Below are 20,968 nucleotides of genomic sequence, written 5' to 3'. Positions count from 1 at the left end.
GGTTCCAGTGGACACAGGGACCATCACTTCACGGTCTCCGCCCCTCCATGGCCATCTCGTCCACCATCAGTCTCCTCCCATGCTGGATCGGCATCGTATGGGGACTCGGACAACCAGCAGGACCCTCAGCAGTGGTCCTTTTGGACTCCTTGGGCCTGCCATCAGAGCCAAGGTGCCCCACATCCACCGCCGCGCTCGAGGCCCTCCGAACATAGGGCGCCAGAGGCCACAGTGAGCAGACCCCCTCCAGCGGATACGGAACATCTCCCGGCGCTGGGCTCGGATGTGCAAGATCCACCCCAGGACGTCCCACAGGACCATGACTCGCTTCAAGACCCAGTGGTCCCCGGGGTCTCTTCCTCTTCGTCACCAGACGAGGCAGTAGCAGGGACGTCCACATCTGGGCCGCCACCAGTTGACCTTCGGTCACACCAGGACCTCCTCCGCCGGGTCGCTCTTAATATAAATCTACCCGTGGAGGAAGTTCCTGAGGTGGAAGACCCAGTGGTCACCATCCTGTCAGCGGAGGCTCCGACAAGGGTGGCCCTCCCCTTTATTCGTCCCATACAGGCTTGAGCGGATACAATCTGGCAAACCCCGGCTTCTGTTCCACCTACAGCCAAAGGGGTAGAGCGCAAATATATGGTTCCATCCAAGGGGTACGAGTACCTGTACGTACACCCTCCCCCTTGTTCGTTAGTGGTCGAATCCGTCAATGAACGAGAGCGCCATGGCCAACAAGCCCCTGCGCCTAAATCGAGGGAAGCCAGACGCATGGACTTCTTGAGAAGGAAGATCTACTCCGCGGGGGGCCTCCAGCTCAGAGTGGCGAATCAGCAAGCCCTCCTGAGTAGATACAATTATAACACGTGGGAGTCGGTTGGGAAGTTTGTCGAACTAGTCCCGCAGGATTCCCGCCAGGAGTTCTCGGCTCTCCTGGAGGAGGGGAAAAAAGTGGCACGAACCTCCCTGCAGGCCTTGTTAGATGCTGCTGATTCGGCAGCTCGAACGGTCGCCTCAGGAATCGCTATGAGGTGCATATCGTGGTTGCAAGCATCCGGTCTACCACCCGAGCTGCAATATACTATACAGGACCTACCATTTGATGGTCAGGGCCTGTTCTCCCAAAAGACAGATCCACGCCTCCAAAGTTTAAAGGACAACCGCGTGATCATGAGGTCCCTCGGCATGCATACGCCGCAGACCCAGAGGCGACCTTTCCACCCTCAACCTCAGCGCCACTATCCCCCGCCTCGGCCAAGACAGGACTTCTCCAGGAGGAGAGGCCGTAACTCCCGCAGACGCCAGTCTGGCCCGCAAGGGGGTAATAACTCTGGCCCCGCCAAACCACTGGCGGGACTGAAGCCAAACTTTTGAGGGTGCGCTCGGGAGCACTGTACCAATTACCTCCCAGGATCCTTTTCAGTTCACCAACCGCCTCGCTGCATTCTTCCCTGCATGGACCCAGATAACATCGGACCGATGTGTTCTCAGCACGGTGGAGTGTGGCTTCCGTCTTCAGTTTATTTCGTCCCCTCCTTCCCACCCTCCCTCCCCGTCCCTCTTCAGGGACCCCTCTCACGAGCAACTCCTTCTGCAGGAAGTTTCGAAGCGCCTTGCGTTGAGAGCTATAGAGGAGGTTCCAGAGGACCTAAGGGAAAGAGGGTTTTATTCCCGATACTTCCTAATTCCCAAGGTGAAAGGGGGCCTCCGGCCCATCCTGGACCTGCGAGCTCTGAACAAGTTCATTACGAAGTTCAAGTTCCGCATGGTATCCCTGGGAAACATTATACCCTCCCTGGATCCCGGAGATTGGTACGCTGCTCTCGACATGAGGGACGCATATTTTCATATTGCAATTTACCCCCCACACAGAAGGTTCCTTTGCTTCGTGATAAACCGCCATCACTACCAATTTATGATCCTTCCCTTTGGACTCTCCTCGGCCCCTTGAGTATTCACAAAGTCTATGGCAGTAGTCGCCACCTACCTCCGCTGCCATCGAATTCACGTTTTCCCGTATCTGGACGACTGGCTTATTCGAGGGACCTCCGAGGCTCAGGTTACCGCACACGTAAGCGTCATCAAGGACCTGTTTTCCCATCTAGGTCTGATCCTCAACCTAGACAAGTCTATTCTGCTTCCTATGCAGAGAATAGAATTCGTCGGGGCCATGCTGGTCTCGAATCTTGCAACGGCCAGTCTACCTCCATAGAGGTTCCAGGCTATAGTGTCTCTCATCCAGAGGCTACAAGCCTTCTCAACGACCTCTGTCCGTACCACCCTCACCCTACTCGGCCACATGGCAGCGTGCACTTTCATGACAAAGCACACAAGACTACGCACGCGCCCTCTCCAGACTTGGCTTGCCTCGGTTTATCGTCCGCGCAGGGATGTCCTGGACATGGTAGTCACAGTCCCAACAAAAACCCTGGACTCCCTCAACTGGTGGCTGACACCTTCCCTGGTGTGTGCCGGTCGCCCGTTCCACCCACCACAGCCTTTGGTGTCGCTAACCACGGACACTTCGTCCCTGGGCTGGGGTGCACACTTAGTGCACCTTCACACCCTGGGCCTTTGGTCCTTGCAAGAGCTGGCTCTGCATATCAATGTTCGCGAACTGAGAGCGGTCCGCTTGGCATGCCAGGTCTTCCAACACCGTCTACAGGGCCATTGTGTTGCGATTTTCACGGACAACACAACGGCCATGTATTACCTAAACAAACGGGGGCACACGGTCTTCTCCCCTTTGCCAAGAGGCGATGCGACTGGGACTTCTGTATAGCCCGCTCGATAGACCTCGTAGCCTCCTTCCTTTCGGGAGTCCAGAACACTCTCGCAGATCGCCTGAGCAGATCCTTCCTGTCCCACGAATAATCCATCCGTCCGGACATCCTGCTTTCTGTATTCCGGAAGTGGGGCTTTCCCCAGATAGACCTATTTGCCTCCAGGGACAACAAGAAATGCCAGGTGTTCTGCTCCCTTCAGGGCCGGGCCCGGGGCTCTCTCTCGGACGCGTTCCTGATCCCCTGGAAGGATCATCTTCTCTATGCCTTTCCACCCTTTCCCCTAGTGCACAGAGTCCTGCTCAAGCTCCGCAGGGACAGGGCCAGACTGATACTGATAGCTCCGGCATGGCCGAGGCAACACTGGTATCCCATGCTGCTTGACCTATCCCTAACGACCCCTATACCACTGCCACTCTGCCCGGATCTTATCACGCAGGACTTCGGCAGGCTTCACCATCCAGACCTGCAGTCCCTGCACCTGACAGCGTGGCTACTGTCTGGTTAAACCAATCCGAGCTCCGCAGCTCTGCCCCGGTTCAACAGGTCCTTTTGGGAAGCAGGAAACCCTCCACGAGGACGACATACCTTGCCAAATGGAAGCGGTTATCTCTTTGGTGTACACAACGTTCCCTAGTTCCAGAGGCTGTTTCGATCCCTATTATCCTGGACTACTTGTGGTACCTCAAGGAACAAGGTTTGGCACTCTCGTCAATAAGGGTGCATTTAGCCGCCATCTCCACCTTCCATCAAAGGGAGGCGAACAGTTCCACCTTCTCTCACCCGATGGTTTTGAGATTCCTTAAGGGCTTGGAGCGCCTCTACCCACCGGTTAAGCCTCCTTCCCCTACCTGGGATCTCAACCTTGTTCTGCCTTGGCTCACAGCCCCACCCTTTGAGCCCTTAGCCACTTGCTCGTTGCTGTACCTGTCCTGGAAGACGGCCTTCCTGGTAGCTATCACATCGGCCAGGCGGGTTTCGGAGCTCCGTGCTTTAATGGCAGACCCTCCATACACGGTCTTCCACAAAGATAAGGTGCAGCTATGCCCGTACCCGGCTTTCCTCCCCATGGTGGTCTCGGCCTTCCACATTAATCAGGATATCTTCCTACCGGTCTTCTTCCCGAAGCCGCACGCATCAAGCAGGGACCAACAGCTTCACACCCTGGATGTCCACCGAGCCCTCGCCTTTTACATCCAGAGGACAAAACCCTTCAGGTGCTCGCCCCAGTTATTTATAGCGGTGGTGGAGCGTATGAAAGGTATGCCTATATCTGCTCAGAGGCTCTCATCATGGGTAATGTCCTGTATCCGGACGTGCTACGACTTGGCCCACGTCCTGATTGACCGTCTTACCGCCCACTCTACTCAGGCTCAAGCCTCGTCGACCGCCTTCCTGGCACACATCCCCATCCAGGAGATATGCCGCACAGCTACCTGGTCGTCAGTGCATACGTTCACTTCTCACTATGCGCTCGTTGCCCAATCAAGAGACGATGCCGCCTTTGGCTCAGCAGTTCTGCACTCCGCAGCATCTCACTCCGACCCCACCGCCTAGGTAAGGCTTGGGAATCACCTACTGGAATGGATATGAGCAAGCACTCGAAGAAGAAAAGACGGTTACTCACCTTTGTAACTGTTGTTCTTCAAGATGTGTTGCTCATATCCATTCCACACCCGCCCTCCTTCCCCACTGTCGGAGTAGCCGGCAAGAAGGAACTGAGGAGCGGCGGGCCGGCAGGGGTATATAACCGGCACCACTCCAGGGGGCGCCCTGCCGGCCCACCGAGTGTTGCTAGGGTAAAAGTCTCCGACGAACGTGCACGCAGCGCGCGCACACCTACTGGATGGATATGAGCAACACATCTTGAAGAACAACAGTTACAAAGGTGAGTAACCGTCTTTTCTCATATTCAGGTTCTGTGCAGGCCACATGCAGAAAGGTTGCATCTGCTCTCCAGATCAGCCAGAACTGGCATACGAGGACAAGCCTAAGGGCAAATACCTGCCTTCCAAATCCTCGCTTCTGAAAGCACTCCCACTGCACCCTTTTGAGTATGTGAACAGGGATGAATGGGAAGTACCTGACAACGCTAAGCACATAAGCAGGTGTTCACTTATATAAAAGTTGCAAGCACCCAAAAACACCATTACAGAAATACCGAAGGATGATACTGCAGTGGCATCTCTAGCAAAAGAAATAGAAATCCTCTTCACCCAGGATTACCCTCCCAGTGATACAAAAAGGTGAAAGCCACCATAAAAAGAGCTGGCCACTATATGCTTCACAAGAGACAGTCAGGATGGCCATGAAAACAAAAGGACCATCCTGACTTCTGGTCTATCTAAAGAAAATAACCCCAGCAACAGACTTTATGGCAGATGCCTCAGTGGATGCAGTGAGATCTCAGCTAGTGCTATGGAATCACATCTAACTGTGCCCTGGACTACAGATGCCTACTCCAAACAAATTCTTTGCTCACCCAAATACACAGGTTGTCTCTTGTCTGGAGAAAAACTGGATTAAGTTGTGGCAGTCAGCACTTCTAAACCAAAACAGTCCCTCCCCTCATAGTGTGTTGAGAAGGAACTACAAGCGCAGTAATATGCAGAAACACGCTTTAAAATTTTCCATTTCTCAGGAGAATGGTCTCTTGACCACAGACAAGTGGGTGAGAAATAGAGAGTTGTGACTACTCTCTGAGGGCCTCACCCATCCCTTCTTCATCCACTCCTCCATCTCAAGCAACCCCATCAAACCTGAACTGGTGATAAATGAACATTCTGGATGCAGGAGCAACAGAAAGGTTCTTAGGGCTATCCTCCATATTTTTCATCATCCAGAATTTTAAGGGAGAGGATCGCAGCATGGGAATGTCAGCCATCTTGGACCTCAGACTCAACAAATGGTAGAAGAACACAAATTCCAGAGGGAGACCCTAGCCTTGACTGTCATATCTCTGTCCCCAGGGGACATACTTGACTCTGAACCTTCTATTTCTGGTTACCTCTGAAATCAGCTATAATTTATTTTTTAACATTGCAACTATTTCCTTGAGTCTGCCCATTGTGGTTAAAACATCTAGCTGCTGGTGTTTGTTTGTTTCAGATTGGTGTTATATGATAAGAGCAGTGAAAACTAGACCCTGACAGAATGGTATCTGCTAAAATGCATTTAAGAATGTCAACCTCTCTCTCTTCTCCCCTTCCCCAAGTAAACACCCTGATGAGCCAGGCCAATTTGTTTACCTGCCGTGTCTGCAGATTTGGCCGATCACAGCCCCCACTGGCTGCGGTTCGCCGCTCCAGGTCAATGTGGGCTGCGGGAAGCCGCGCGGGCTGAGGGATATTTTGGCCGCCGCTTCCCACCACCCCCATTGGCCTGGAGTGGCGAACCGCAGGCAGGGGGAGCTGTGATCAGCTGAACCTTCCGACGTGGCAGGTAAACAAACTGTCCTGGCCCGCCAGGGGGCTTACCCTGGCGGGCTGTGTGCCGAAGGTTGCCAATCCCTGATCTAAAGCCTTTAAGGAAAGGCTTTTTTTTTTTTTTAACTGTAACTGTGCTGACTGAATCACAATGCAAACTGTTGTAAAACTCTGTTCATTACCTTTTTTCCCCTTGCAGTTTTGATCTTACTAACTTCATAAAAGAAGTACAAATTAAAAATGGAAACAAACTTTCAGGACTGAGCTCAGATGAAATCCTTACCCAAGTGACAGAACTCATTCTGGACCATCAGAATAAGAAAAAGGTACATGGCAGATGTCAGACGTTTTGCACCGTAATTGATTAAAACGGTCAAACAAAGCTGAAGAGGATACTGAATGTTCTTTAGCAAATGCATGGCATAATGCTTGATGATAAAAATTTCCTTTGCAATACCTCTGTAGGCTCCCACCTCATCAAAGAGAGCTGCAAACCCAGCATCTTGTGCTGTAACTCAGACTCTGAAAGTAGCCAAGTCTGCTGTGGGAAATATGTCTAGCCTATCCAAGGCAAGGCCTTCCTATAAAACTGCTGCAAACAAAACTCAACCATCACAGCCAACCCACCAGCCATGGAGACTTGTTGGAGGACCATCACAATCAAAATGGATAAAATCAAATGATTCTACTGTAAGTTTTTTCTTTACTCTTCCACTAAATTTAAAAATATATATGTATTTCAGGCATCGGCAATCTTTGGCATGTAGCTCACCAGGGTAAGCACCCTGGTGGGCCAGGCCAGTTTGCTTACCTGCCCCGTCCGCAGGTCCGTCCAATCGCGGCTCCCCACTGGCCGCGGTTTGCTGCTCCAGGCCAATGAGAGCTGCTGGGAGCGGCGTAGGTCAAGGGACATACTGGCTGCCACTTCCCGCAGCTCCTATTGGCCTGGAGCAGCAAACCGCAGCCAGTGTGAGCTGCGATCAGCTGAACCTGCAAACGCGGCAAGTAAACAAACCGGCCTGGCCCACCAGGGGGCTTACCCTGGTAAGCCATGTGCCAAAGGTTGCCAATGCCTGATGTATTCAATCGATATATCAAAGCACAAGAGGGCAATTTTATGATGTGCTACTCCATGGTTTTCAATTAAGCCAAGGTATTCTAGCTTACAAAAAAATTCAACTAAAATCAAAAATTTTATATTTAAAAAAAGAAAATCTGTATCATTTGCTTCACTAATGTTCTTAGAAGATACTTTATTAAATATCTTCATTAGTCAGATGAGATCTTGGTGCATTGCAGTAATTAACAAGATGGCCTGTAAATACTTGGCAGTAAATGCAGCACAGTTTTGTTACACACACATCAGATCCAATGAGGGATGCCTTTTTTTTACATGCCTGTTGCTTTAGGCATTGTAAGTCAATTCTGAGTGTTCCCTGTCTTCAGAGCAGAGAACTGGAAAGTCTCTCCGTGTTCTGCTCCTGGCTGTGCCACTAACTTGCTGCACAACTTCAGACAAGTCATTCACTCTCTTTCTGCATCAATATACTCATCTGTAAAATGGTGATGGGTACCCTATTTGATATCTTCCCTACAAAGTGCTTTGAAATACTTATTCACTTTCCTAACCTCTACTTTTAGAAGCATAATGTATGTAACAGCACTATCAGGTGTAATAGTGTATGAGGATTTATTTTAAAGGTGATTTGAGAAGGCAGAATGAGATTTATCTGAGGTGTTTGCACGATGCAGTTACCATAATATGCAAATAAAAATGGGAGATGGGATTCCTAGACTTTCAATCACTAAACTTTGCCTTTTTGTAAAAATTTCATGGCTCTGTCTTTAAAAGCATTCCGTAATGGTGTCTCAGCAGGGCTGGCTCCAGGGTTTTTGCCACCCCAAGTGGTGGGGGGGAAAAAAAAAAAGCCATGATCGCAGTCGGTGGCACCGGCACTTTGGCAGTCAGTCCTTCCCTCCGAGAGGGACCGAGGGACCCGCTGAAGAGCTGGATGTGCCATCCCTTCCCCTTGGCCGCCCCAAGCACCTGCTTGCTGTGCTGGTGCCTGGAGCCAGCCCTGTGTCTCAGCTTCAGTAGCATCACTTGCGTTAACTTACTTGGAAATACTGTTGTTCTGTTCTGTTGTGCTTTTAAAAAAGGTAGGAGGAATGGGTTTGTTTACAATAGGTTGTAAGCTCTTCAGGGCAGGATCTATGCCTGTTTTATGTTTGGAAGGCACTCAACCCACTGTGTTAGAACTAGATGACTATACTGGATAGATTTTTTTTTTAAAGTAGTCGCTAACCTTACATTTAAATATATATATTTAAATTATTTTATCTCTAGACATCTGATGATGATCCCTGCATAATATGCCATGAGGAGCTAAGCCAGGAAAATGTGTGTGTGCTAGAATGTGGACACAGTTTTCACAGACGGGTATGGATTAATTTTTTGTATATTCTCATACTATTTACCCGTGAGTCTCTTTTGAACCTACCTCTCTGGTATAAAAATATTTTATGAGTTAGACAGATCTCCACCCTTTTTAAACTCTATTCCCCAGTTTTATAGTATTCAACATGGATATTAAAGTAGCAATTAATACATTGGTTTTTATTGTATCCCTTGTAATAATTCATTGTATGTTTGAGAATATTCCTCTCTTGTATTTTCAGTTGGCAAAATTTTCTGGTATTTTAGAGAGCTAGACACTAACATGGTTTTGTTAAACTACCATTTAAGCTTAAAAATAAAGCTGACTGCAACCCTTCTATTCAAAGTTTCATAAAGTTACTAATTAATTACATCTTTCAGCATCACTTCAAAAAACTAAAGTGCTATAGAAATGCTAAGGTCATTAGTAAGGCTAGATTCTGTCACGGACATTTTTAGTAAAAGTCAGGGACAGGTCATGGGCAGTTAACAAAAATTCACAGAAGCTGTGACCTGTCCCTGACTCTTACTAAAAATGTTCATGACAAAAAGGGTGAGAGGAAGGTCCGGCACCCTACCCTGCTGTGGTTGGGAGAAAACCCCACCTGCAGCAGCTGGGAAGCTGCCAGGAGATCCCCTGTGGGGAGTGGGGAGTTTCTGGGGGATTCCCCATACTGTGGGGGCCCCCACCACTCCAAAAATGGTGGAGTAGCCTGCAGCTCCCAGCCACTGTGGACTGAATTCACGGAGGTCTGCGGAAGTCCATGGATTCCTCTGCGACCTCCAGGACCAAATTATAGCCTTACTCATTAGCAATCAAACTCCAGACCTGTAATAGGAACACAAGCTTCATTGCCAGTATTTTGTTAAAAGGGTAGGCACCCATTAAAATAGCTACATCTATAGTAAGTTCTTACAGTAAGGAAGAATCAAAATTGTATAAGAAAGTACATTATCTACTGATATGTAGGACTTTAATAAAGTTGATGATTGAAAAGCTGTCCATGTGCACTTCATTTTTGTTTGTTTTGTTTCCAAACCTTAAAAATAAGTGTAATAAAAGTAATTGTATAATTTGGTGTACACTAGAAATGGGTTTTAAAAAACCCATAGTCTGTGTAGCATCATGGAACCAGAGGCTGTATTTTTTCCAACACCAAATCTTAACTTATGGTTGAATGCTTTGGAAAACGACCTATTTTTAAATAATGTATTTTTGTTAGTATTTATCACTAAGTTGAAAGCTCTTAGTATAGCTGAAATTAACTCAAAGTTTCTGACATTTCTCTTGCCATCTTTTACAGTGTATTGGAACCTGGCTTAAAACACAAAGTACATGCCCAACATGTCGAGTTCATGCTCTATTACCTGAAGATTTCCCTAAACTTCCTGGACGAAACCGACATGCTTAAATCTTGCATCCTCTTGCTAATCCTAATATTAATAAGGCAATTCATATTAGAAGCTGCAAATAAATAATGTTGGTAACAAATGTATATCTGTAACGTGCTGCCTAGAAACATAAGTGAAATCCTGGCTCTGTTGAAGTCAATGAAGCCAGAATTTCACTGAGTATTCTAGGTCATGAGAAATAAATACTATCATTTTTATGCCAATTAAAATGTAGAAGAAAAAAATCAAACCAGTTATTTAATACTGACAATGCTGGCTTTTCCCCTGATTACTGGCCAAATGGATGTGAATATTAACATACCATAGGCTATCTTGAAGAGGATTTTATGTCGCTTTCTTTTATGTAATTAACCAGTTCATATATTTAAACTGAACAGAATGTAAGTGTATCAAGGTAAAATATGGGGTATTTATTTTAAAGGGATACTTAAGCCACGTAGGCCACCAAATACACTTTCCTCTAGTGAAGGCCTATGTGCTTCATCCCTGGAAGATAGAGTGAGCTCTCTTGAGAATTCAAGCCAAAGGTTATATAGTTACATAAACAGCTAGTAAGGAACATAATTTTTGGGACCTAGATACTGTCCTTTTTTTTTTTTTTTAAAGTTCTCTCTGTAAAAGGTCACGAGCAGATTCCATTTGTATTTAGCATTTGTAAAAATTTGTCCTATTTTAAAAAAAAAAACAACTTCAGCTGATGTTTACATGATAAAGAAATCAAAATTTCAGTTAGTTCATTTAATTAACATTCTTCTGCAAAGTTGGACTACAAACATTACCATGTTGCTTCAGTGTAAAAAAAAAAAAAATACTTTTTTCCAGCTTAGTCAGTCAAAAGAAATTAAATAAATGAAAAGTAGGATCTTTTAAAACTTCAGTTTTAATTAGCTGTGCTGTTTGTAAGATTATTTTTAATTTTTTTTAAAATAAGATTACAATCTATAAATTTCCTGTGTATACACAAAGTAGTGATTGTAGTTAATGGCTTCAAATCACAACTTGTTCAGAACCCATATCATAACTGTTGGGTTTTCTACAGATAATGTTTCCACATTAATCCTGTTTTTGTATAAACCACAATTTTAAGTATTTTGAATTGGACTAGATTATTTTATATTTTGAACAACTAACTGCTATTATGTGTTAACACTTTCTGATTGTAGACCTCCAAGTGAGTGAATGATTCACTTTTATCATGTTTATTTTTACTCTAACTCACTACATGGTTTAAACTTTCTGCTGCTACATGCAGTTCCTGATTTTTGTTAGTATGTAAGAACTTACATTTTCCTCTAACTGTAAAAGTTATATTTTGAAGATGAATTAAGTATCATTTAGTATTTAAATTTAAATTGTATTCTGTGCATGGACACTGGCTTATCTCTTGTTCTCTGATATGTATGGGGTAAATGCATCTGGAAAATTAGATTTGTTACATTTTTTATTGAACCAGTCTAAAATGTTTATCTGAACTAAGTTTAGTGTTGGTCTTTTTGAATTGTCCCCTCAAACACAACAAAGTGCTTGCAATTGGGGCACTTTTAAAAACATCTGCTCAGAACTGCCTCTACTGGCCTAATATTTTGCATTAGTCTTGTAGCATTTTCTTCAAGTTTTGAAATTCAAGAGAGAAGATCTGTTAATAGCTGAGTAACTTGTCATAGCAATCTGAAGACCAAAACTAGGCTACATACCACTAAACATTTCAGACTCTGAAAATGTCAAGAGTATTAAAGTTGACTGGTTACATGAAATAAAATGTGTAATGTAACATAATCCTCTCCCACACACAGCCTATTTACTTATTTTGAATTTTTTTTGTTAAATATACCTTGTAATCAATTTAGTATGTTTAATGTTAAATTGAGGCTTGTGATCAAGTAAAATTATTTCTCCGTCTAAAATGGTGGTTTCTTTGTAAAAGTGAGTGTGTTTTACATATGTAACTATGAACTAAGTTATTACTTCCACTGATTAGGAACTCGCATCTTATCTAAACATAACTTAAGATTTCCTTTCTTAGGCGTAACCTCTTTCCCAATCCATGACTTTGCCACAAAATGAGTTTGAAATTTTGTGTACAACAGGGGTATCATAGGTGATACTGATGTGGCAGTATGGGGATATGGAGGTAAGTTAAGGTCCTGAGAAATCAGAAGATTTCTAGAGTTCTATCTCAACTTTTTTTCCTTGGCTGAGATCTAGTATTATGTTGGATGTCCTGATGTACCCATGCCCCCACCCCCAAACAACAAGAATGAATAAAGGAGGAGGGCCAACTACCTCTTACTTCCTTCTTACCACCCTAGCATTGAGACAGAGCTTGGGCTCTACCCACCTTATTAGAGTAGCTACTTAGTTGTTAGCTTGTTTTTTTATATTGCCATTGGGCAAAATTAAACAAAACAATTTGTTGTTAATTATATTAAGTACAGTTCTCCATACAGAGAGGCTTTAGACTTCATGGCAGAACTTAAATCTGTTTTAAATCTTGTCCCAACTGTAGCGTTTCTATGTCTCTTAATGACTGGCACTCTAGATGCCTTTTTGGTTTTGGAGAAGAGTATATCCTGGATCATTGTTCTGAGTCCACTTCAAGCAGCAGTGTCAGAAGACAAGGGATGCCCACTTAAAGCTTTCTGTTTGAGGCAGATGTTGTTGGGTGCTCCGACTCTGAAAAGAGAGAGGTGGCCGAGGGACAAACCCCCAAACAGTCCATTAATGTTAGCACTCCTGTGAACTGTGCTTCTGCCCTGAGCTCATGGGCTGCCTCCTTGACCAGAAACTTCAAATCTCAGTAACTGACCACTGAAGAGCACAACAGGCCTCCTTGATGCAGTTGACCTTGGTCTGGGGGAGGACGCTCCAAAGACAAGCCTAAACATAGGTCACCTTCTCCAGTACTTATGAAACCAAGAAACGAGTCACCATTCTTCAAGTGCTTGCTCATGTGTATTCCACAGTAGGTGTGCATGGCTCACCACATGCACTGGTGCTGGAAGTTTCCCTTAGCAGTACCTGTAGGGGGAGCACTGCTGTGACCCCTGGAGTGGTGCCTCTCTAGCGCTATAAGGGGAGCCATGCGCTCCCCCCACCTCAGTTCCTTCTTGCCACCAGTGATGGTGCATCAGAACTACCAGCTCCAGCTTTGCTGCAGCTCATCCAGAACTTGTTTCATTGTTAGTACCTGTGTTAGTTCAATAAAAGTTCCAGTTTAGTTAGTTGGGGTTCCCTCCAACTCTGGCTGGCTTCAGAGTTCTCCCAGGCCTAGGACAAACTGGACAAGGGCCTCTCGGTTCCGGTGCCAGTGATCGCCACACTACAATGGTGGTCCTGCCCGGCCAATATGCTCCAGGGAATTCCCTTCCGGGACCTGACTCTGTCACTAGACCTAGTGTTTGACACATCAGACTTGGGCTGGGGGGCCCACCTAGGGAACTCAGACACAAAGAATGTGGTCAGCTGTGTAGTTGTCCCTTCACATAAACGTCAGGGAACTCAGGGCGATACGCTTAGGCTGTGGGCCATTCAGCTCACAGCTACGTGGCAAGGTGGTCAGAGTACTCATGGACAACACCACCGCAATGTTTTACATCAACAGGCAAAGCAGGACATGGTCCTTGGCTCTCTGCTGGAAAGCCCTCAACCTCTCGGAGTTTTGTATAGCCCACGACATCTCCCTGAAGGCCTTCCACCTGCCGGGTGCCAACAACACACAGGCAGATCGCCTGAGCAGGGTTTTCTCCTGAATGGTCGCTCCACTCGAAGGTCACGCACCAGCTCTTCCGAGCATGGGGCTCTCCTCAAGTAGACCTGTTTACTACTAGGCAGAACCACCATTGCTACAGGTTCTGTTCCAAGGCAGGTGTGGGTAGGAACAAGATCTCAGACGCCTTCCTCCTGTCATGGTCAGGCCAACTTCTTTATGCTTTTCCTGTTTCCCCTCATTACCAAGGTCCTGGAGAAAGTAAAAACGAACAAGGCATGTGTCCTCCTAATCACGCCAGCTTGGTCCCGGCAGCATTGGTACAGGACCCTTCTAGGCTTACTCAGGGGGCCTCTCCCCGGCTGTTGCCACTCCACCAGGACCTCCTCGACCAGGGCCACCTCCTCCACCCCAATCTGGACTCTCTCCGTCTGACAGCCTGGCTGATCAATAGCTAAATGTGGACGAGAGAGGGTGTTCAGAGGGGGTCAGGCTTCTTCTCCTCGAAACTAGAAAGCCATCCATGCACCAGACCTACCTGGCAAAATGGTCCCAGTTCTCCAGGTGAGCAGGGTGTCTCCCTGTCTGCCCCACTCCAGCTTGTCCTTGAGTACCTCCTTTCCCTTCAAACTCAAGGCCTGGCCCCTTCCTCTGTTGGGGTGCACCTAGCAGCTATTTCAATGTTCCATCCACCATCACTGGGCCTTTCCTCAAAGGGCTAGACCAGTCCTTCCCTTATGCTAGAATGGCTGTCCCTCAGTGGGATCTAAACTCGGTGCTGTCCCCCCTCCCGGTGCCCCCATTCAAACCCCTGGCCACATGCTCGTGGTCTCACCTTTTCTGAAAGGTAGCCTTCCTTGTGGCCATCACGTCAGTCCAGCAGGTCTCAGAGTTTAGGGCCCTGACCTGTGACCCCCCCCCCCAATAGTCTTTCACAAAGACAAGGTTCAGCTCCGCCCACACTCTGCATTCCTCTCCACGGTGGTCTCAGCCTTTCACATGAACCAGGCCATCTTCCTACCTGTCTTCTGCCCTAAGCCGCATGCTTTTAACATGGAACGCTGCCTTCATACTCTCAATGCGCGCTGGTTGTTTCTTTTATCTGGAGCGGATTAAGCCATTCTATAGGTGTTTGCAACACTTTGTTGCCTTGGCAGAGCACATGAAGGGCCAACCGATCTCCACCCAGCAACTGTCCCGGTGGATCACGTTGTGCATCTGGACATGCTACGACCTAGCAGGGGTTCCCGCACTGCCTATCATAAAGGCTCAGGCTAAGAGCTCAGGCCTAATCGGCTGCCTTTATGGCCCATGTCCCTATCCAGGACATCTGTAGGGCCACTACCTGGTCCTCAGTGCACTTGTTCACCAGGGATGATGCTGTTTTTGGTAGGGCTGTGCTTCAGCCAGGGAATCTGAATTCCTACCCACCTGTCAGACACAGCTTGCAATCACCTACTGTGGAATACACATGAGCAAGCACTCAAAGAAGAAAGGACAGTTACCTGTTCTGTAACGTGTTCTTCGAGATATGTTGCTCATGTCTATTCTACATCCCGCCATCCTTCCTCTCTGTCAAGAGTTGGTCCGGCAAGAAGGAACTGAGGGTGGGGGTTGTGCATGGCTCCCCTTATAGTGCGCTATAGAGGCACCACTCCAGAGGTCGCAGCAGTGCTCCCCCAATAGGTACTGCTAAGGGAAAAACTTCTGGCACTAGTGCACATGGCGAGCACGCACACCTACTGTGGAATAGACATGAGCAACATCTCAAACGCCAGTTACGGAACAGATAACTGTCCTTTTCTTGGACTAATCTCAGGCTTCACTATCAAAAAGTAGTAAACAACCCAAACTGGATCCCTCCAACAGACAGAAGTCCCAAGGTACCCATCCATGAGGACATAATCAGGGAGGAATTGGAACTATCTGACCAGAGTAAGCGCATAAATAGGCATACACTTGTATCTAAATTGCAAGCACCGCAAAAATGCCATTAGAGATATCGGGGTTTCTCAAACGTCATTGCACCATGACCCCTTTCTGACAACAACAATTATTACACAACCCCAGGAGGGGGTACTGAGCTCGCCCAAGCCTTGCTGCCGGAGGTGGAGAGGGCCAAAGCCCAAGTCCCATGGCCCCAGGCAAGGGTGGGATGGAGGAGCCAAAGCCAAAACCCCAGGCAGGGGGCCTGTAACCTGAGCCCCACTGCCCAGGGCTGAAGCCTTTGGGCTCGGGCTTCAGCTTCAGGCCTGGGCAGTGGGGCTTGGGCTTTGGCCCCCGGCCCCAGCAAGTCTAATGCCAGCCCTGGTGACGCCATTAAAAACAGAGTTGCAACCCACTTGGGGTCCCGACCCACAGTTTGAGAATTGCTAAGAGATACCAACAGTCAATGCTGCAGCAGTATCTCTAGGAAAAGGTATGGTAATACCACCTGAAGGGGATTTATTTCCCAAGGCTCTAACTTAGAAAAGTAGAAGCCATCCTCAGAAGGGACTTGGAGGCTTCATCAGCTACTCTTAGAGCATTCCTGCTTTCAAAAGCCGCAACGTCCTGGCTGGATGACCTTAAAGCCATAAGGTCTGGCTACACTTTGAAAATTTCTTTTGCAACAGCCTTTGCTCTTGCAATGGGATTTTCAATGAGGGCCATGGCATCCAGCTTAGCAGTCGGATGCCACAACTGGTTTCATCCCTAGAATCTCACCACTCTCACTCCAAAGAAATTCTTGCTCATCTAAATTCACAAGCTCCTTGCTGGGGAAAAACTAGACAACATTGTGGCAGAAAGTGCTGCCAAACCAAAACAGCAGAGTTACAGAGTACAGATACTACCTCAAACTAAGGACTTCATCCCATCCTGTCTTCATCCACTCCCCCATCTCGAATGACTTCCATTAAATGTGAGCTGCTGTTAATGAAATAATCTCACATCTCCAGGACACAGGAACAATAGAAAGGATTCCTTCAGAAGCAAGATTCCTAAGACAATACTCCACTTTCTTCACTGTCCAGAAGTGGGTGGTGGTAGTAGTGGTATATTGTTTGAGCCATCCAGGATCTCAAGTGGCTCAACAAATGGATGAAGATGACAAGATTTTGGATGGGACTTCCTTGCTTCTGTGATTCTAGCAGATGCACATTCCTATATGAGCATATAACCACAGACTGAGATTCACATACATCACGGCTTGCTATCAGTACCAAATGCTACTCTCTGGCCATTTGTTGGCCCCCAGGCTCTTTACCAAGATGTTGTTGCTGGTAATAGCCAAACTCAGGATTCAGAGCACTCACTATATCCCCTCCTAGATGACATTTTGATCAGAGCTTTGACCAAGCAGCGGCACACTGTGCCACAGTCTGGATGCTGGATCAGCTTCAAGCACATCAATTTGTGATAAACACCAAGAAGAGCTCCTGGTCTTCCTCCATAAAGAGAGTTCATCTGGGAGCACTGCTGTAGCAAAAGGTCTACTCATGATAGGACAGATTCCACAAGATTCAGAACTTGATATCTATGTTGGTAAAGTGTGCAAGACCAACCGTAATGAAATATCTACAGCTGCTGGGCCTCTTGGTTTTGTATACAGAAATCACCTCATGGGTAAGGGTCCTATATCAGAGAAGAGGCCTGGAGGCACCTGAAAGTATGGAACCATTCACTGGAACACCTGCAAGATCAGGAACTGGTTCCAAACCAGGTGCTGACTCTAAGATGATGGACAATTCCACAAAATATTTGCAAGGATCTTCGCACATGCCTTCCAGACCCACACATACTCACAACCAATGCCAGCCTGACAGGAAGGGCACAGGATAGCACAAAGAGTTTAGAAAGCCAGGGCAAAGAACCAGAGCATTAAAGCAGCTGGAGCTCAGAGCTATCAAGCTAGTCCTACAGAGGTTCCAGAGCTATTCTTCATATTCATCTCACCAGCAGGTTTTGACACCACAGTCAAGAGTCTGGCAGAGCCTATGGAGGATTTGTACCATCCCTCTTCCTTTTGGTGTAACCTTCCTTTTTTTCCCCCCAAGGAAGCCTGGACTGGGATGACCACACACCAGAGAGTCCTAGAAATTATCAGTACAGGATATTGACTGCAGTTCTACACCCTTCCTATTGCTGCCTTCCTTCCACATCCCTTTTCAGGAAATCTAAGGAGGTACTGTTGAAGCAAGAGCTAAACTCTATCCTACATCTTAAAGGAGTGGAGGTGGTGTCCTCAGTTAAGGTACAAATGATTTTACTCACATTATTTTCTCATCTTAAATTGGGAAGGCAGAAGGTGTCCTATTCTAGATTGCACCATGGGAGTTAAAGTGTTTGGCAGATGTGGTAGCTCACTTAAGGAGACAGGGTATCAAGGTCTAGCCCCTACTTTGACTGATTGACATGGGGAAGATCAGTCCAACAGGAGACCAACTCTGTTTAAGTAATTCTACAGCTTCTTACCACACTGAGCTTCAACATAGATAGAGAAAAATCTACACTCATACTGACTGCAAGTATAGCATTCATACGAGCTGTGGTAGGTTCAAAGATGATGAGAAAAGTTCCAAACTCTAGTAGACCTCATCAACCAACTTCAAACTTACACAAAAGACATCAGTCACAGTGTGCCTCAGACTTCTCAGACACCATGACCGCATACACATATATGATGCAATTTGTCAGACTTCACCTACTCTCCATGCAAAGGTGGTTGAAATCAGTGTATTCTCTCCAACAAATGTCACATGACATCCAGCTTATGGTCCCACAAGAAGTCCTTTCCTCATTCAGCTGGTGAAAAGACCCTCTTCAGATTTGCAAGGGAGTGCCATTCTCTGCATCAATACCTACCAAGACTCTGGTGACAGATGCCTCCAGGAGGGATGGCTCATTTGGCTCCTACAAACAGAGGGCCCATGGTTCCCTCAGCAAGTTCATCTGCACATAAATATCCTGGAACTCAGAGCCATCCACTCTGTGTCTAAAGCATTCCTGTTTTTACTCCAGGGAACCACAGTCCAGGTGTTGACAGGCAACAACTCAGCTTTGCATTATGTTAGACAGGGAAGCCACTTGGCTCTGGACTTGGTGTATTCAGCATCACAACATGCCATTGGCCCTCCATCCTTCAGGTGTTTGGAACTCCGACTAGCAGATCCTCAGACGACAATTCTCAGACACCCACAAGTGGTGTCTCAACAACTCAGTCCTGCAAAAGGTCTTGGGGTCCATGGTGTCCAATGTATGCCTTCCCTCCATCCCCACGACACAGTGTGTTCTGAGGAAACTGAGGCAAGACACAATTGATGATCAAGGTAGTCCCAGGATGGGCCAGGCAGTTTTGGAACTCTGATCTGGTGAGCCTGTCAATGCAGTCCTCTTTCCAGTTACCTACCACACCCAACAGTGTTGCCGAACTAGAGTCAGATTCTGCACCCAGTCTTCAGCATCATATCATTACACCTAGCAGCCTGGGTGCTGCCTGTTTAACTGGAATTCAGAACATTCTGGTGCTAAGCAGGACAACCTCAACTAGATTGCCATAAAGCTAAGTGAGTTAGCCAGATTAAAATCCTTCTGTGCTTATTAGAGCATACTCCACTACAGTGCAGGCAACCTATATGGTCAAGTTTTAGTACTAGCCTGGCTTCTGAAATCTGTAGGGTGCCTACGTGGAGCTCAGTCCACACTTTTACCCAACACCATTCCTTAGTTGAGGCTTCTAGATCAGATGCCAACTTTAGTAGTGCTGTTCAACAATCCCTGTTTAAATAGGCCTCCTAGTAACCAACTGCAAGTAAGGCAGTAACTGTTGGAAGGTCACCATAAGTGGGATCTCTGTGGACAGACAGTCAAAAGAGAAAATGGCTCCATGTATTGCAGTAACTCTGGTTCTTCGAGGTGTCTTGTCCACGTGAATTTCATGACCTGCCCTCGTTCATTGCTACTACAGAATTCTACAAATGTGGGAGAGAGGAACTGAAGGGTTGTGGCACCAGTGGGGGGAACACGGACATCCAGGCCACAGATGCAGCCCTAATGGACACTCCTGGCCAAATGAAACCAGTCTTGCATTCATGAGGGTCGTGCACCAGGAATGAAATCTATGTGGATAGCACATATTAAACAACTACAGTTACTGTAAAGTAACAACTGTTCTTTCCTAAATTTTTTAAAGCTTTGTGGCCTGTTGGCTGAGGCTTTTGCCCTGGTTGATATTTTCCTATTCCTTCCTGATAACGTGCTCAACAGATAACTGTAGAAGGACAGTCTCCAGTTTGCATTAGGATGCCCGGTATTTCCCCATTGGCTTCCTGCTGCCGTATCCTTTTCAGGTTCCATTTCAACCTTGGCCACTATTTTTCTACACATTGTCAAATTTGACAATGAGAGAGAAATTTCTTATCTGATAATTTTCTTTCTGCTAGCAGCTTTTGTACTCATTCATAAAAACGGGTAATGCATCTGACCTGTGGAATTTGGAAGTAGTCTGGTGGTGTTGCTTTCAAGTTACAGAAATTAGCCACTGGCTTTCAACTGAGGCTCCCACAGGAGCTCTTCCAAAGCTTTAGAAACATTCCATTAACAGATAAGCATTGACAATGACTTGAAGTTACATTAAACCTAAAAACAATTAGATATGTCTCCCTTTAAAGAAAAATTGGAGTTGTCTGTACAATGTGTGAATTCTGATTATCGTGAAATTGTATTATGAAAATCTTGCTGGTTAATGAATGCCTGTATGTATGTGGATCCACCATTGTACACACCAGCCTGGGACAACGGGAATACTTAAGGATGATGATGATACTTAACCCTCACAAAGCTTATGCTATAAAGCAGCTCAAGCCTTGGAAATCCAGTCTAGTTTTACTCCTCTGAAATCAGGGATGAGGTAGGAACAATGGAAGGTGACTAAGAGGAGTACAAACTATGCCTATGGTCAAATATCCTAATTGTGGGAATGGCCCAATAGAGGGGGAGCCTGAAATTATGTCTGACTGTCCCCCCAAAGCTGGCTAGCAGCCCTCTGAGCACTTTAGGAAAGAACTAGAGTCACTCAGGGCTTAACTCAGTAGATCTGGACCAATTCTGAATACAGGAAAGGATTTCTCACTTACCTCCCTGTAATCCCAAAATGGTGCAGCTGCATAAGGCATGGGGAGTCATCTTCCTGACAAGCTTTGTGTGCTACTGTGGAGCTACC

The 20,968-nt window shown here is 46.6% G+C and overlaps 2 protein-coding genes across 13 annotated transcripts in view; one reads left to right on the top strand and one right to left on the bottom strand.

Moving 5' to 3' along the window:
• The window catches only part of TTC3 (tetratricopeptide repeat domain 3), a 161,991-nt gene extending 151,217 nt beyond the window's left edge, over positions 1-10,774 (top strand). For 7 of the 8 annotated variants that reach the window (XM_030577844.1, XM_030577826.1, XM_030577810.1 and 4 more), the window contains 4 exons: positions 6,411-6,537; positions 6,677-6,901; positions 8,559-8,651; positions 9,953-10,774. In XM_030577844.1, the coding sequence (XP_030433704.1) occupies positions 6,411-6,537; positions 6,677-6,901; positions 8,559-8,651; positions 9,953-10,060 (553 nt within the window). In that variant the 3' untranslated portion in view covers positions 10,061-10,774. Of the gene's footprint in view, positions 1-4,702; positions 6,202-6,410; positions 6,538-6,676; positions 6,902-8,558; positions 8,652-9,952 lie in introns of those variants that run through there. The other variant, XM_030577862.1, reaches the window with a different exon arrangement.
• VPS26C (VPS26 endosomal protein sorting factor C) overlaps positions 1-20,968 on the bottom strand; it is a 107,701-nt gene that overhangs the window by 44,634 nt on the left and 42,099 nt on the right. Inside the window, exon 8 of one of the 5 annotated variants that reach the window (XM_030577903.1) lies at positions 10,649-12,734. The exons of the other annotated variants lie outside the window; for them this stretch is intronic. Within the exon in view, the coding sequence (XP_030433763.1) occupies positions 12,691-12,734 (44 nt within the window). The 3' untranslated portion in view covers positions 10,649-12,690. Of the gene's footprint in view, positions 1-10,648; positions 12,735-20,968 lie in introns of those variants that run through there. 5 annotated transcript variants of the gene reach the window in all.

The sequence above is a fragment of the Gopherus evgoodei genome, chromosome 1 (assembly GCF_007399415.2).
Source record: "Gopherus evgoodei ecotype Sinaloan lineage chromosome 1, rGopEvg1_v1.p, whole genome shotgun sequence".
NCBI classification, from domain to species: Eukaryota; Metazoa; Chordata; order Testudines; family Testudinidae; genus Gopherus; species Gopherus evgoodei.
Note: the sequence above shows the minus strand (reverse complement) of the source record. Positions and strands in the feature narration are given on the sequence as shown.